The sequence below is a fragment of the Rhinolophus ferrumequinum genome, unplaced genomic scaffold (genome assembly GCF_004115265.2).
Source record: "Rhinolophus ferrumequinum isolate MPI-CBG mRhiFer1 unplaced genomic scaffold, mRhiFer1_v1.p scaffold_109_arrow_ctg1, whole genome shotgun sequence".
NCBI lineage: Eukaryota > Metazoa > Chordata > Mammalia > Chiroptera > Rhinolophidae > Rhinolophus > Rhinolophus ferrumequinum.
Window position 1 is genome coordinate 619,773 of NW_022680364.1, and position 17,367 is coordinate 637,139.

General features: G+C 49.4%; 1 protein-coding gene across 3 annotated transcripts in view; it reads right to left on the minus strand.

Moving 5' to 3' along the window:
- The window catches only part of DIP2C (disco interacting protein 2 homolog C), a 339,643-nt gene that overhangs the window by 47,286 nt on the left and 274,990 nt on the right, over positions 1 to 17,367 (minus strand). For all 3 annotated transcript variants that reach the window (XM_033102147.1, XM_033102149.1, XM_033102148.1), the window contains 9 exons: positions 16,895 to 17,103; positions 15,898 to 16,012; positions 15,298 to 15,499; positions 11,512 to 11,621; positions 10,463 to 10,543; positions 3,157 to 3,280; positions 2,550 to 2,671; positions 1,166 to 1,277; positions 972 to 1,081 (listed from right to left, as the gene is read on the minus strand). In XM_033102147.1, the coding sequence (XP_032958038.1) occupies positions 972 to 1,081; positions 1,166 to 1,277; positions 2,550 to 2,671; positions 3,157 to 3,280; positions 10,463 to 10,543; positions 11,512 to 11,621; positions 15,298 to 15,499; positions 15,898 to 16,012; positions 16,895 to 17,103 (1,185 nt within the window). The remainder of the gene's footprint in view (positions 1 to 971; positions 1,082 to 1,165; positions 1,278 to 2,549; positions 2,672 to 3,156; positions 3,281 to 10,462; positions 10,544 to 11,511; positions 11,622 to 15,297; positions 15,500 to 15,897; positions 16,013 to 16,894; positions 17,104 to 17,367) is intronic.

The following is a 17,367-nucleotide window of genomic DNA, read 5'->3' on the forward strand; positions in this document are numbered from 1 at the left end:
TAAAGTAGAACTACCACGTGACCCAGCAACCCCACTTCTGGGCACACACCCCAAAGGACTGACAGCAGCAGCGTCTCGGAGATCTGCACACCCATGTTCACAGCAGCACTAGTCACAGTAGCTAATCATGGGAGTGACCCAAGCGTCCACCGACAGATGCCTGGCTAACACACGTGGTGTGTACAGGCCATGGAACGTTACCCAGCCTGAGAAAGGAAGAGAATCCTGCCCCATGCGACAGTAAGGAGGGACCCTGAGGACATTGTGCTGAGTGAAATGAGCCAGTCACGAGAGGACACTTGTGATCCCACTTCTATGAGGTACTCAGAGTATAGAAATCTCAGACAGAAAGTAGAAGGGTGGGGGGCGGGGATGGGGAGAACGGGAGTATAATAGATGCAGGTTGTAGTTTAACAAGATGAAATGAGTTACATGGGGAGTGACGGGGCTGACGGCTGCACTTGTGAATGTATTTAATACCAATGAAATGCAGACTTAAATTGGTTAAGATGGTAAGTTTACATTCTGCGTATTTTGCCACAATAAAAAAACTGGAGAAGAACATGGACATAGCAAGAGAAGTGAGCTGAACTGCGTAAAATCAGCAGTCAGACTCCAGAGGATGCAGAGAATTTAACAGCTCCGTGACTAGGATGGCCCTAATTCTGGGGACAAACAGCCTATTCACTGATAGGAAAAGGGGTCACTGCAGCTGCTATGAGCAGCAAACTGGAAGTCATAACGAAACCCGAGTTAAAAAAGCAAGAAGCTACCGGGCACTTTTCTGATACTGCGTTGGGACTCGGGAAGCAGCCAGCGAGAAACAGGCCGCGTCCTGGTGGGGCTAGAAGGCTGCGCTTCCGTGAAGACTTGAACCGTTTCCAGGGAACCAGGCAGCCTCGCTAAGCGCAGTGGGCACGCCTGCGCCCGCCCGCCCCCTCGCGGCAGGCCCCCAGAGGCCCCGGGCTCACCTTCACTCCCGCTAGCATCCCCGTTGTGGACACGCTGAAGTCCAGGTAGGCCAGCGTGTCGGGGTTGGACGGCTTGTAGATCTGGGCCGGCCGCTTCTTTGGCAAATCATCTGGAGAGCAAAGCGGAACGATAAGCCCATCCGCTCACAGGAAAAGCACAGGACAACATGCGCTCGGGCCGCTGGCAGGCTGACCTGTATCCAGAATGGGGGGCCACGCCCTGACGTCCACCGCGGCAGCTGCCTCCCTGGACCTTAACAACTTACAGATGAGTTGTGTTGTCATCAAGCAGGCAGAACGGCTCACCTGAGGGGCAGAGGGCAAAAGAGGGAGGAAGGTGAGCTGTAGACAGCTCTGCACACGCATGTGCTTCCTGCTCACGTGTGCTGCCCATCAACACATGGCAACCTGTGGCGCCCAGAGTGGCTGGACCAGCGGGAGCATGGCCACCTGGTGAGGAGCCAGAGTGGCCAGCAGGGGCTCAGGCAGCTGGGAGTCTGACCTGGAGGCCCAGTGTGTCAAGATATTGACACTGTATGCAGATCTCAAGGGCCCTGCGGTCCCTGGGAACTCCTAGAGCCGAGAAGGGTCCACGGTGCTGTGGTCACACTCAGAAAGGGGCTTCTGAATGCAGTCTGGCACCGTTAGCTGTCCTCCTGTAAGTCCACGTGTGTCCACAGAAACACGCAGAGCGATGGTGAAAATTCTCCCACATAGCTACTAGAAAGCACTCCCCTGTGGTGTCCGCACACTAACCTGTCCCTCATCTTCTCCTCCAAGGAGACATTTCCCGAGTCCCTTAAACTTCCCCAGCATAAAACAAATGAAAACAAATCTGCTTTCAAAACAAGACAGGACACCACCAAATGTTGAGGAAAAGACTTTACAGACTTGTCACGCAGGGTGTCATGTGGGGTCTCTGGTCCCCCCCCCCCACATAAGAACGCAGGACATGGTGAAGCCAAAAAGGAACACCCACGGAGCCATAGATAGGGGAGTCATACCACTATATTCTCGCTGGCGGCTGGGTTGGAGACAGAGGAAGCAGGAGCCACATTATCCGCAACCTGCCATCCACTTCACTCTGCCAACCAACCCCACTTGCTAGCTGCAATCCGCTCTTGCAGGTTCAGCCACCATCTTCTCGCTAGCCCCCATTTTCTGCTAGCGTAGCCACAGCAGTTATATTAGTGGCCAATGGCTCACTGGTTACAGCTGACGGCCAACTAGCCACAGCTGATGGCCATTTGATCGTAGTCGATGGCCATTTACTACCTGAGCCAGCACCTTTCTATGTGAAGCAGAGAGCCTGGAAACTGCACTCCTGGGTCTGTCCCCATAAGATTGTGTGGCCTTTTCACTTGGTTGGCTTGGGTGACCTCAGGGACGGCCCCTGGGGAGCGGCACTGTGGAGGGGACGTCCAGGTCAGAGGCTGCCCTGTAGTCCAACGGGCACCCAAAGGGGGGCACTTGCTTCCCAAGCTGTGGTCAGGTCCTGGGCAGAGGCCGTGCATCGCTCCGCTGTCCCCCCGCCGTCCCTGAAGCCCAGCTCTGACCTACGGGGCCAGGCACGGTTACCTCCACGATCATCTTCACGGTGGGCAGCGTGGTGGCAATGTTCTGGGGGTGTGGGGGGCGCACGGTGATGGGCACACAGCCCGCATACAGGCAGCCGTAAAACGCTGTGATCAGATCTATTCCTGCAAGAGAAGAGCGGGTCTCATGAAACGGCTGGCGCCCCAGCAGAACGCTCACCTGGGAGACGTCAGCAGGGCACGTGACAGCGAAGAGCTCGCACGCCCTGCCCATCCCGAGGGTTTGGCTGAGCTCTGACCGCAACTTCCACCTGGCCTGGTCTGCAGCCCTGAAGTTCAATTTCCGTCATTCCTCTAAGGAATCACTCAAGGGTGATTGTCAACCTATCAATTAAGAACTTATCTACTATTGATTAAACGGATGACCTCACATAGCTAATAAAGCAAGTTTAGACACATAAGTCTTTGTGAAATATCACTTCATTCATGCCCCTGAAAGTCACACAGCTTTGGCACAGTTCCTACCAGTGGTAGTAACTAGATGCATGTGAGTACAGTGTGACGTCTCGGGAATGACATAGCAACTCAGGTCACCAAGCACCAACATGTGCAGTGAGGTGGCTCGAGCAGTGGCTGGCCCTGCCTTTTACCTGGAGGGTAGACGAGAGCAACATGGTCCCCATCTTGCAGGCGCCCCCTCTCCATCAGCATGACGGCTATCTTCTCCGCTCGTTTGTGCAGCTGGACACATGTCAGTGAGTTCGCTATTGTCCCCTGAGTGTCACAAGACAAAGGGGAAGCCAGGTTTCCTTCACATAACAACTTTAGTGAGATGTATTATACAGTTCACTTATGAAAATGTACAATCACGTGGATATTGACACTTGTGCAACCACCGGCCACTTATAGGGACTTTTCATCAAGACTCCAAACCGTCAGCTGTCACTTCCCTCCCTCCCCTCTAGCCAGGAAGTACAGCACCAAAGAGGCATCCAGCTATCCTTACACTAGTAAGACATATTTACAAATAATCACTTGACCTAAACTAGCTAAACTTAACAACAACAACAACAACAACAAAAAAACAGAAAAAAAAAAAAAAAAAAAACAAACAACCTAGTAATTTTGGTACTTAAATGTAATTGCCATGGGCAGTGAAATTAGCAGTCAGCCTGCAGGACTGTGGAAAATAACACCAACTAAAAGTGTCTATTGAGAAAGACCACTTAGAAACATTTAGCCTTCCTAGGCTGAATCACGAAGAATTGCAAAATATAAATAGACCGATCACCAGTAAGGAAATTGAATCAGTCATCTGAAACCTTCCCAAGAGCAAAAGTCCAGGACCAGATGGCTTCACTAGTGTATTCTACCAAAACTTCAAAGGGGATCTAATACCTGTTCTACTCAAACTCTTCCAAAAACTTGAGGAAGAGACAATACTCCCTAACGCATTTTATGAGGCCTACATTACCCTGATACTAAAACCTGATAAGGACAACACACAGGAAAATTACAGACCAGTGTCTCTGATGAATACAGATGAAAAAAATCCTAAATGAAATTCTAGCAAATCGAATGCAACAATGCATTAAAAAGATTATTCATCACAACCAAGTGGGGTTCATCCCAGGGGCACAAGGATGGTTCAACATCCGCAAATCCATCAATGTGATACATCACATAAACAAAATAAGGGACAAAATCATATGATTACATCAATAGATGCAGAAAAAGCATTTGACAAGATACAACATCCATTTATGATTAAAATACTTAATAAAATAGGTATAGAAGGAAAATACCTTAACATAATAAAGGCCATATATGACAAACCCTCAGCTAATCTCATAATTAATGGTGAAAAACTGAAACCCTTTGCTCTACATTCAAGAACACGACAGGGCTGTCCCCTATCACCTCTGCTTTTCAACATAGTGTTGGACGTCCTCGCCAGAGCAATCAGGCAAGAGAAAGAAATAAAAGGCATCTAAATTGGGACTGAAACAGTTAAATTATCACTCTTTGCAGATGACATGATGCTATATATAGAAAACCCTAAAGACTCCACCAAAAACCTATTAGAAACAATAAACGAATACAGTAAAGTTGCCAGATACAAAATCAACGTACAAAAGTCCATTGCATTCCTATATACTAACATTGAAATCTCAGAAAAAGAAATACAGAAAAACAATTCCTTTTGCAATTGCAACAAAAAGAATAAAATACCTAGGAATAAACTTAACCAAGGATGTGAAAGACCTATATGTTGAAAACTATAAGCCATTTTTAAAACAAATTAAAGAAGACACAAAGAAATCGAAAGAAAGACATTCTGTGCTCATGGATTGGAAGAATCAACATAGTTAAAATGGCCATATTACCCAAAGCAATATACAGATTTAATGCAATCCCCATCAAAATCCCAATGGCATTTTTAAAAAAGAAATAGAACAAACAATCATCAGATTTGTATGGAACCACCAAAGGCCCGGAATAGCCAAAGCAATCCTAAGAAAAAAGAACAATGCTGGAGGTATCACACTCCCTGACTTTAGCTTGTACTACAGGGCAACAATAATCAAAACAGTATGTTATTGGCAGAAAAACAGAAACACAGAAAAATGGAATAGAATTGAGAACCCAGAAATAAGACCACATAAATATGGACAGATAATTCTTGACAAAAAAGCAAAAAACATACAATAGAGAAAAGACAGCCTCTTCAATACATGATACTGGGAGAATTGGAAAGCCACGCGCAAAAGAATGAAACTAGACTGCTATCTGTCACCATGTACCAAAATTAACTCAAAATGGATCAAAGACCTGAAATGGATAAGACCTGAAAAAATAAACTGCATAGAAGAAAATATAAGTACTAAACTTATGGACCTTGGGTTCAAAGAGCATTTTATGAATTTGACTCCAAAGGCAAGGAAAGTAAAAGCTAACATAAATGAATGGGACTATATTAAACTAAAAAGCTTCTGCAAAACTAAAGAAACCATCGACAAAATAAAGAGGCAACCAACTGAATGGGAGAAGATTTTTGCAAACAACGCCTCCGATAAGAGGCTAATATCCAAAACATACAAGGATCTCATACAACTCAAAAACAACAAAACACCCCAATTAAAAAATGGGCAGAGGACCTGAAGAGACATTCCTCCAAAGAGGACATACAAATGACCAATAGACATATGAAAAAATGCTCAACATCACTAATCATCAGAGATATGCAAATAAAACCCACAATGAGATATCACCTCACCCCAGTTAGAATGGCTATCATCAACAAGACAAATAGTAACAAGTGTTGGAGAGGCTGTGGAGAAAAAGGAACCCTCATACACTGTTGGTGGGAATGCAGACGGTGCAGCCGCTGTGGAAGGCAGTGTGGAGGTTCCTCAAAAAATTACGAATAGAATTACCATATGACCCAGTAATCCCTCCTCTGGGTGTCTACCCAAAAAATCTGAAAACATTTATCCATAAAGACACGTGTGCCACAATGTTCATTGCAGTTTTATTTACAGTGGCCAAGACATGGAAACAACCGAAATGTCCTTCTATAGATGAATGGATAAAGAAGTTGTGGTATATATACACAGTGGAATACTATTCTGCCATCAGAAAAGATGAAATAGTGTCATTTAAGACAACATGGATGGATCTTGAGATTATCATGTTAAGTGTAATAAGTCAGACAGAAAAAGCAGAGAACCATCTGATTTCACTGATGTGTGGTATATAAAAATGAAAACAACAAAAGAATAAGACAAACAAATGAGAAACAAGAACTCATAGACACAGACAATAGTTTAGTGGCTACCAGAGGGTAAGGGAGGGTGGGGGGTGGGAGATGAGGGTAAAGGGGATCAAATATATGGTGATGGAAGGAGAACTGACTCTGGGTGGTGAACACACAATGGGATTTATAGATGATGTAATACAGAATTGTACACCTGAAATCTATGAACTTTACTAACAACTGTCACCCCAATAAACTTTAATTAAAAAAAAAAGACTACATCAACGTCAAGGACGTCACCAAACAAACACCTCCCCCTCAAAAACAGTAGAAAAAGAAACTAAAGAAAAAAACGAACTGTCAAAAATTCATTTCATGTAGATTTTTAAATATGTCTGAACAAATGGAAAACACATTTGCATTGACAAATGCCTTAAAAACGGTTGCTAGGGAAGATTAGTAGCAAAATAGACACTAAGAAGTAAAACCTATGGGATTTACAATTTAAACTGTAAAGAAAAGTGTGGCTACATTGCAGATATGAACAGAAGACCAACCTGAAAACGCTTTTCCTGAGGACGCACTTCACCACTGAGGTACATTTGCATGAACTCTCAGGCATGAAGAGATCACTGTCTGAAGCTATCTAAAACTGCTTCTTCGTGATCAAATCCATTTAAAGTGATAACAGAGAATTAAGAACCAGGAAACTGTCCAGCAATGTCCACGTCAGGAGAACCCTGCAGCTGAGAAGTGACCCTGACCCTAAACACTTGTGTTTAGGCCACAGCTCCCCAGGAGTGTGAGTGGGTAACAGGCCAGACACGGGGACCTCGGGGACCTGAACGCCACATGTGGAGGAAGAGGTCCAAAGGGGTGGGGTTGGCAGCCGACCACGGGGGGAGACGTTGTGTGGGTAAGAGAGACCAGAATCTTCGGGCCATTAAAGGACAGTGGTGATCTGGTGACCGGTGGAGTCGCGGGGAAAGACACACCTGCACGGGGTGGCGTGGGCAGGCTTTTCCTAACCACCGGGACACAAATAGCAGCACCTGAGCTTTGCAGAGACAAACGTTCACAGAACAAGTGACACGTTTCATTTCCCAATGTTGTTCAGAAAAGCATGAAATGTCACAGGTGAGGGGTCCATGAGGTAGTAGCCATTGGTTACCTGGCACCATCAACGTTCATGGGAAAGACGGGGTTTCCAAACAGAAATCCACCACCCAAGAAGAAAGTTCTAGCACAAGCAATCTCACCAGAGAAGTCAGGGCTGACTTTCCCTAAAAGAGATCTTGGACACGGTCATGACAGATGACAGCCTGTGCCAGGAAACCACCATCCGGTCCCTGCCACGGACAACACATATCAGTGTCACTCACGAAGTCTGGCACCATTCTAGGGTTTTACATTTCATTGAATAATGACAACTAAAGAAATATTGAGGAATGAAGAAAAAGCCAAAGAGGATTTATATTTTAAAATTCTAAAGAAATTGCTACAAATTACAAAAAGGTTCAAAAAGTTGGTGATGTTTCTGTTAAAAAAAATAACAGATGCTGTTTTGTATGTAAACACATCCCCAGAATGTAAGCTTCTCGTGTTTGCAGTGAAAGGTGTCCTGCTTCCTATCACAAATGTCACACACGACTGATCCTGTGGACGGGAGAGTGGCGCAGCCAACAGGAGCCTCGCTCAGTCAGGGATGAGTGCTTGTTACCTCATGTGAGCTGTGATCGGGGGCCGAGGTCACAGTGCACAGAATGCGCCATCCAGGGGGCGAGGCTGGTGGTTGTTGAGCCACGTGATGGAATAAACAGTGTTGTGGATACGAAGCCTGACAATTAAGTTTGCAAACTCATCCTAGAAAAAGTGCTACATACCTCACTGCTGAATATCACTACAGTCACCTTCGAAGGACTCCCCTTGGGAAGCTCTGCACTGATGCCAGCACCTAGTCCACCCTTCAAAGCAATTTTAGAACTCTTTTTCTGGAATGAACATCAGAGCTGTTGTCATATTACCCTTGATGTCCTGAATGTCATCGAAATGTTCGGGTAAAGAAAGAAGTCACTGGGGGCCAGATCAGGTGAGTGGGGAGGGTGTTCCAATACAGTTATTTGTTTACTGGCTAAAAACTCCCTCACAGACAGTGCCCTGTGAGCTGGTGCATTGTCATCATGCAAGAGCCATGAATTGTTGGCGAAAAGTTCAGGTCGTCTAAGTTTTTCACGCAGCCTTTTCAGCACTTCCACATAGTAAACTTGGTGAACTGTGTGTCCAGTTGGTACAAATTCATAATGAATAATCCCTCTGGTATCAAAAAAGGTTAGCAACAGCGTTGCAACAAGTTCATGAACGTAATTGTCAGACCTCCTATATAGTAAGGCAAACTACTAGAATTTCACTAGCTTTTCACCTTATTTTAATGCTGCTTTAAGAAAACAGAAAATTATGTGTGTGCCTTGCCTTATATTTATATCAGACAGTGAGGACCTGAAAGACTGATTTCAGTGGAAACTGAACTCGTAACCACCACAGAAATGATGCCCCTGACCTTTAGTCCAGGTTGATCGCGTGTCATGAGAGTCCATGTGGGGTCGGAGGGGGTGGGGACAGACTCCGGACTCAGCCCTGATGCCACCCTGCCGAGCAGGGCTCAGCATGTCACTGCCCCCACATCAGGTCCACAGGAAAAGGCGGGCTGAGTGTAAGGGCCCCTTCTGTGTACCCCACTCTCCATGCTCGGGGCTTTGGTCTCCCATCTCTTATTTCTGATGGAGTCCCTTTCAGGGTCCCAGCTGATGAGGCAAAAAAGGAGTTAACAAAAGTGAGCCTAAAGCGGGACCGCCCAGCCTGCATCCCTCCCCAGGGACTGCCAAGGCTCATCCCCCCAGAAGTAAATCAAAATGTCCAACACTCCTAAAAAGAGGAGCTAAGACCCTACTGGTTCTAACTGGTTTCTCGCACGTGCGCAAACTGCTGAAACCTCCCTGTTCCTTAAAGTCTAGCCTCATTATAATACAAATAAAATAAAATGAACATTAAGGTTTGGCCACCCTCTGCCTCTTGGGTTTTTCTGTATGCATTATGGGTAACAGCATGTGCAGGAAGAGACTAGTTATATAACCAACACATGTCAATCAAATGACCTCAGAGGGACGTCACATCTCCCGCTGTAAGAAAATGTATCTACCCATTGGTAATAAGAAAAAGTTAGCCTAGAGTACAGAGTAGCTGTCTCTCTGAGACACTGCCAGTTTCCTGCCTCTTAACCGTAATAAAAACTTCTCCTTGTCTTTTCACTTTTCTGTGCCTCGTGAATTAATTCCTTCACACTTTGCGAACAACCAGGGGTATCAAAAGACAATACACCAGTCACCCCCAGTGAACGCGTTTTCCCAAACATCCAGTGTCTGGCTATGCAAGTGACTGACTCTGGGTCAGGAAACGCACATCACACGGCTTAAAGGAGATTAAAGGAAATTGTAAAGTAAAGTAAATCAATACTGTAATTTAGTTGATGTATTTTAATTATATTTATAAAACAGAAATGATTTTCATTCTTAGAATGAAAATCATAATTAAAACCTAATTTCTTACTTATAAATAGTAGTTTAGTAATACAAGTAAAGACACTGATATCCCATAGATCTTTAACTGTTCTGTGTTGTAGAGACCCTTTTGCGGGGGAAGAACTGCAGAAACAACTGCTAAAATACATACGTACACACACACATACAGACAGATGCACTGGCCCTTGCATTTAGAAGAAACCCTTCCTAAGGGAAAGCCTCAGTCAAAACAACAACAGGGAGTCCCTAAGACTTGCTCAGTAGGGAGAAGTAGGCGCAGTGGATAGTGCGGTGGCAGGGCAGGCACAGGAGGGGTGAGGGGGCAGGGCGGGCACAGGAGGGGTGAGGGGGCAGTGCAGGCACAGGAAGAGTGGGGGGGCAGGGCGGGCACAGGAGGAGTGGGGGGGCAGGGCGGGCACAGGAGGGGTGAGGGGGCAGGGCGGGCACAGGAGGGGTGGGGGGGCAGGGCGGGCACAGGAGGGGTGAGGGGGCAGGGCGGGCACAGGAGGGGTGAGGGGGCAGTGCGGGCACAGGAGGGGTGGGGGGGCAGGGCGGGCACAGGAGGGGTGAGGGGGCAGGGCGGGCACAGGAGGGGTGAGGGGGCAGGGCGGGTACAGAGCTCACCCGGCAGTTGAGCAAAGTGTAGAGCACATGGTCGGGGGTGGTCTGCGCCCTCCACTGCAGGACCTCAGACAAGAACAGGAACTGGAAAAAAGCACAGGGTTAGGATCAGACCCCGGGGTGGGGGGCTCATCCCCACATTGTCTATGTGCAGAGGAAGAGGGACGCCCTGACCAGAGCAGCAGACAGAACAAGCTTAGTGTCCTCCGGGCAATGACTGCAGCAGAGTTCACGTGGCCACTGGGGTCTGACTCCGTCATCATCGTTCCCATCCCACCCCCGCCAGCAGCTGACCCAGTAAACCACCTTCTGGGACTTCCAGGAGGTGCCGTGTGACTTCTGGGGCTGCTGCAGCAGAATGGGCCCTATCCTGTTGTGACACAGGTTCGCGTCAATGTGTTGGGAGTGGGCAGACGGCAGGGACCACGTGCACCACCCTCAGAACGCAGTGAAAAGCTCAGCCTCCCTCATGTCAGCGTCCTGGAAACCCCACGTGTGCCTGTCATCTGTTTTAGTATGGAAATGAGCCGGGAGGTGGGGACACGGTGACCACAGCTTTCAGTGAGCACATCACTGTGTGTTACCAAATTCTCAGTATTTCAAATGGTTTTTGTTGCATTTCTTGGTAGCCATACAGAGCAGGCCCACCTTTTGCTGAACGGTTATATCAGGACTGGTCGCCACTCGTGACAATTGTGAGGTGCCTTTGGTGGCATGGGGTCAGGGACTTCTCCTATGTCCCTGAGGCTACTTTAAGCAGGCCTGGCTCCCAAACCTGGTTTGACCCAAAGTCCCCTTGCACTTGTACAAAGGACAGAAGCCTTGCAACAAGGCTGCCGTGAGGCACTCTGGTGGCTACCTGTCAGGGCCACGGGGAACTGGGAACACGTGCTCAGGGGACCAGGATTGGAAGGGCTTCCCAGTCCCAAGCCTGCCAGCCGTGCGACTGTCACCCACCCATCTCTGTGCCACTGCCACGTGTTCTGCAACACTGTATCCCCAACATACACTTTCCTTATAAAGGTATGTGGTGTCTCCTGGGCAGCGCTCACCTTCCGGGCCTGGTCATTGTCTTCTATCTGCCCCAGGTCTCTGCCACTGGCCTGCGCGATCCTCTTCCCAGAGACTAGGTTTCCCACCATCACAGAGGCGGGGCCGATCTCTGGAAAGCAACCACAGCACACACATGAGGAAAGCAGTGAAATTCCCCAGAACACGACGTCCCACCTTGGCCAAGTGCTTACTCCGGGAAAACCCTTTCAAAGACCTGACTTTGAAAGAATCTTCTCAGAACAGGGTTTCTGAAAGGTCACTGTGATGACAATGGCAATACAGACAAGCCTCCGTCAGGGTACATGAAGGAATGTGTGCACCAAGCCACCAGTGCTACTGCGCCTGCTGGCCTTCCTGTGCTGCTGAGGTCTTGTCACATTACAACTATAGAACGGCTGCAGAGGACAAGCATCAGCCTCTCGCGAGACTTGTTTCAGTGGAAATACTGGAAGGCTCCCGGACGGGGCGTCTGGCTGCCTGGCGGCACCGCACACCACTGACCAGCCGTGAACAAACACCACACTGCTGCTCCACTGACTGAGAGGCCTAGTTTCTCCTCCAGTCCCACCGAAACACGGCTGCATGAAGTTCCTGACTTGATCACCACGCTCCTTCCAGTTTATGCCACATTTCAAAGAAAAAAGCAGATACAATCTTTGTGGCAGCTTTCCTTTTCTTTTTTAATGAAAAAAAGTTTCTTAAAGAACTGTGGTAACACTTTCAGAATTTCTGACAGTAGGAAACCCTCGATTCACCACAGGTTTCTAAAGTACAAACATCCGCAGTTTATTTCCGTCAAACAAACCGAGGCATACATGTAATAGCAAAGAGCTTAAGGGCTCCAGGGGTTCCAGGAGGACATGCCAGTGCAGCGTGTGACAGTGTGTGAGTGGGACAGTGTCATGTGAGTGTGAGCAGGTTCATGTTGGAGTATGAGCGTGTAAGCATGTGTATGAGCGAGCATGTGTAACGGTGTGAGTGTGAGCGTGTGTGCGTGTGCGAGTTTACAGGAGGAGAGGAAGGCTGAGAGATGCTGACCAAAAGAGCTGCAGCTTAAAGTAACAAAGATGACGTCGGTGCTGAGTCCTTGGTGCAACCAAATGCAAGTTGAGGCCGTTCGTACGAAGCTTTTTTTGTTTTTCTTTATTAAGGAGGGCACAGCTCACAGTGGCCCATGCAGGGATCAAACCGACAACCTGGTGTTATTAGCACCACGCTCTAACCAGCTGAGTTACCAGCCGCCCCCCTTCTTAAGCTTTGGATGGGGGTAAGTTACAGGCTTAGAAATCGGGGTATACTTGCGGGTTTAGGGTGTGGCAACACTGAACAAGGCACACAGTTGCCATGACAACCGCCCCAGCAGTCACCGGGGAGTGATGGGGAGTGCAGGGTGAGTGCCTGGGTCCCTCGGGCCACTATCCCTGTGGGCACATCACCACAGACAGGTGGCCTCGGGCCTCCAGGTGGACCAGACTCAGGAGGATGGCCTGTAGCAGAGCAACTTTCTGGGCTCCTGCCTGCGGTGTCTTTGGTTTCAGACGTTTGTCGGAGCCTTGATAGCAGTTTTCATGTGTCACAGGACATACCTTATGCACTCAGCTAAATTGCGTTTGAATTTTCATGTGTGGGAGTTTAGGATGAGTCAATTTCTTTTCTCAGCTCTTAACAAAGAAGCATGAAAAAGAAAATTAGGCATCATGGTGGGTGCAGAAATGCCGGGCGCTGCCGTGTGGCTGGAGTGAGAAAGCTGCTGCCAGACGGACAGACGAATGCCCTCAGTCCATGGCTGCGCTGGCCAGTTGCTTCCTGTCTCCAGTTCTGTTACAAAGTGCCCCACGCTCTTCCTGGAAACTGGATGAAACCAGTCTGAAGGCGTCTCCATAAGTTATTTTTAAGAATTCAAACTAGGGTAGGACAAGCACTGTTCCAGGGTCAGGTTCTCAAGGTGCCCTATTTTGTGTTTCTGTGACCGGTCACTGAGTTTATTTCTGTAGTTCTCTGGATGCAAAGCTTTGGTCTGACATGTCTCTCTCCCTACATGGACTTAAAAATTTGTATTATATTTTCTGAAAGTTGCCGGGAGACAGGCAGCTTTCCTGCTGCTGTAATTTACAAACTTCCTTGGATCTGAAAGTATGCTGAACAGCATGACGCTCCCTCTCCTCACACGGTCCCTTCCTGGATTTACAAATCTGCAGTGCTGTTGAGCCCCTGCCCTACTACACTTGATCGGTTCGTGCATGGACATGGCAGCTGTATGTGACAGAGGCATCCTGCTCCCAGGGGCCCTAGCTCTCCAGGCCATTGCTCAGGTCCACTCCAGCATCTTTGATACAATGTATTCAGCTGCTTCCCTAATTTTTATAACACTGCCAGCTGATGGGTTAAAGGTTGGGGAACAGTGTGTTTTTCCAGGACCCATCAGCTCCAAGTCAAGTTGTTGTTTTCGATCTAGTTGTGGAGGGCACAGCTCACTGGCCCATGTGGGAATCGCACTGGCGATGTGGGTGTTACAAGCACTGCGCCTAACCACTTAACCCTGACCACTTAACCCTGGCTGCCCCGCGTTAAAAGGTCTTTTAACAACAGAAATTTATCCCATTAAAAAGGCTATTAGGTTGTCTACAAATTAGCTACATTTGAGGGGCTCTGTTTCAAGCATGTAGCAGCGCCCTTACACAGAAGTGGCCTCACTGAATTTTGCTTTCTGCCCACGAGTACCTGTTCCAGGTCATAATTTTTATTCCATGGGGCCTTAGAAGTCATCCAGTCCATTCTCTTCATTGTACTTATGGAAACCAAGATCTCTGGGAAACGTCACCTGCCTAAGGGACATTGCAGATCAGCTGAGCTAGGGAAGCTGACAGGCACCTCACAGCTGCCATTTAGTATTTGTTAAAAAAATATTTTCTGAAGACACAGAATCACATAACCTCTCAAGAACAGGTGGGACCAAATAGCATTAAGAAAATTCTGTCCTTACATTTATCAGTCACCATAAGCTCTATTTACCATATCGCAGGGTAAAGCGGTCCCACACCTCCCTGGTGACCCTTGCCGGGCCCGTCCCGGGCAGAAGGCTGTCCCCACAGCCAAACGCCTGGGCCTTGCCCCTGGGCCACGCTTCTCGTGTGGGTTCCTCAACAGCTGGCAGGTTAGCTGAGCCAGGAGCTCTGGACCATACACATTTGCAAATGACCGCTCCACAGACATTTGTCCTGAATCCCGCCGTCACACACTGATGACCTTCTCTGCACCTGGGCCACCTGGGCAGACAGTGACAGGGACATTCCCGTCATCTCCTGCAGTCACGACGACCCCAGGGAGCCTACACCATTAGCAATTCCACACCCGAGACCACCGTGCCCAGACAGCGCGTCCCCAATGCATCCACGCCCTGAGATGAGACAAAGTGGCAAATGTCACCCTATGCGCTGCTCACTGTTTCTGAGGCCCCCACTTGAAGTCATGGTGCCCACATCAGCACAAGACTACATTTCACAACAGCAGTCGTATAAACCAGGGATTGAGAGAAAGAATAAATGTAGGAGGAGAAAGAAGTGGGGGAGGAATATCTGTTATGGAAACCTGGATGGAAACGAAAGAGCAGACCTAATGCAAACCCTGCGATGCGTAAGCTGCATTTTGACGGCCACACAGATGTCTGCACAGGAACTGCTGTGGCAAGGCGGCCACTCCCCCAGGAGGGGACACCTGCAGGAGACAACTCCACTGGCTCCAGGCCCACCTGAGGCTGCGCAAACATGCCTGGCTCTTGGACATACCTGGCTGCTTTTGTCGAGGTTTAGGCAGGTTTGTGACACAGGTGTGGGGGCACATCAGGACATTGCAGGGGTGAAGCGAGCCCTCCAGGAAAAGCTGCTTCGTTTCTGACAGATGGATGCCACCGAGCGGGGTCTTGGGGAGGGTGTTGGCTGGGACCAAGGCCAAGCAATACACCCCGACCTGGTGAATGCTGTCGATAGCCTAGAAGCCATGAGAAGGGATGGTGTCAGAATGGGGTTGAGAAGAGACCTGGACACACAGGACACGCAAGGCCACCCACAGCACGGGGCATGGGGGCTGCTGCCACGCTCGCCATACCAAGGGTCAGAGAGACTGGGGACACACACCTGGACAGGAGGTCGGGGAAGAAACGCCCTTGGAATCGTAACAAACCTAACTCGCGACCCCCACGTGGACGGCAGGACAGTCTGCAAACCCCTGACGTGACCTCGGTCTAACTGCACATCTGAGTTTCAGAGTTGGTGCATTTCTGGTCAAATGCAGTGACGACGAGGGACAGATGCCCTGGCGACAAGGCTTGGCCACGTGCTAACAGACGCTGCGGGAGCCGCCACAGGCCCAGGTGGGGGAAGGGCTACCTGGAGGACGCGGCTCATCCACTGGAAGCTGTCCTCCTCCGTGGAGTCTGGTCGCTGCTCAGCCACAATCACGATCCTCTCGTCATGCAGGACGGTGACCGAGAACACGGCTATTCTATGGGACAGAGGGAAGGCACTGTGGGCACATGCCAGGGGCGCTAGGGGTCGAGCAGTCTGCAACAAGGAACTTTAGGGCCCTGCTCAAAGGGTGGGGGGCCCAGTGCCAGTGACCACTTTAGAACGGCTGTCTCCTGCCAGACACTTGCTAAGGAAGGCACTGCTGCGAGGCTGAGGGACAGCGCCCCACCCCACCTCTGAGCACCAACAGGAGAGACCCTATGGCCATTAGAGATGCTGAGGTTCAGACAACACTCGATTCCCATCCTGGGTTTGCATGTGTGGAGCAACAGTCTCCAAATCAGTGGACCCCTTCCGCTGGAAGCAGGCTTTTCTGCTAGTCAGCCTGTCTGTCACCCAGCACAGGGCCGCCGTGACTCAGGGCCCAGCACCTCTTTGCACAGAGGGGCTGCGTTAAGGAGGATTCTAAAGCAGTTCATGACTTTCTTAAAGTGAGCCCCACGGCAGGGGCTACATGCCCTGGAGTGCCAGGTAAGCTGGGGTGCAGTCGGGCAGGGAGGCCTGGGAGCCAGCGTCCTGCGCAGGTTTGTCGCTCAGCTCGTATCTGTGGGTCTTTTGTCAGGACCTGCACCAAGGTGAGTATTTGGCTCTTTGGATAGTTATTTATTGAAAATAAGTTTTTCAAATGGATATTTTAACCTAACTTAGAGGGGAAGTTAATGAAAATGTTTATGGTGCTTGGGAAATTTCTACAAAATTGGACATTCGAAAAACTAGGTAGAACCCCAAAGGTCACTGCGCCCTGGTGCGTCCTTCACAGATGAGGAAGCCGAGTCGGGCCAGTGGAAGGAATTCACGTATCTCCTATAAAAACCGTGGTGCGCGGGGAGCTGGGTGCTGTCCCCGAGGACGCACTCACCTCCCCCGGTAGACGAACTTCATGGGCTCCACCGCCAGGGCGGTGGCTACGATGTCATCCGCGTTGTGCCGCCGCCCGCTCACCACCATGAGCCCGTCCATCTTGCCCACCACGAAGACGAGCCCCCCGGGGCCGACGAAGCCCAGCAGGCCTGTCCTCACGAAGGGGTACTCGCTGACTGGGGCGCCCGAGCTCGTCACGGGGAACACCTGGGGAAGCAGCAGCTGCGAGTGCCCAGCTCTCTCCGCCCTCTGTCCAGCTGCCTCCTCCCTGATCCCCCTGCAGAGGCCAGTCCAGGCGGCCACTGGCTGCGCCACAGACCCGACGGCGCTGCTGTCCCCAGCTCTTCTCCACTTAGCGGCCTGGAGCCTCGTGAGGGCGGGGCCCGGAGGCCATCACAACAGCCCAGGAAACACTGGTTCTTCCATCTCTGAGGCCACAGCACAAAAGTGATCAGTGCAGAACCAGGTGCA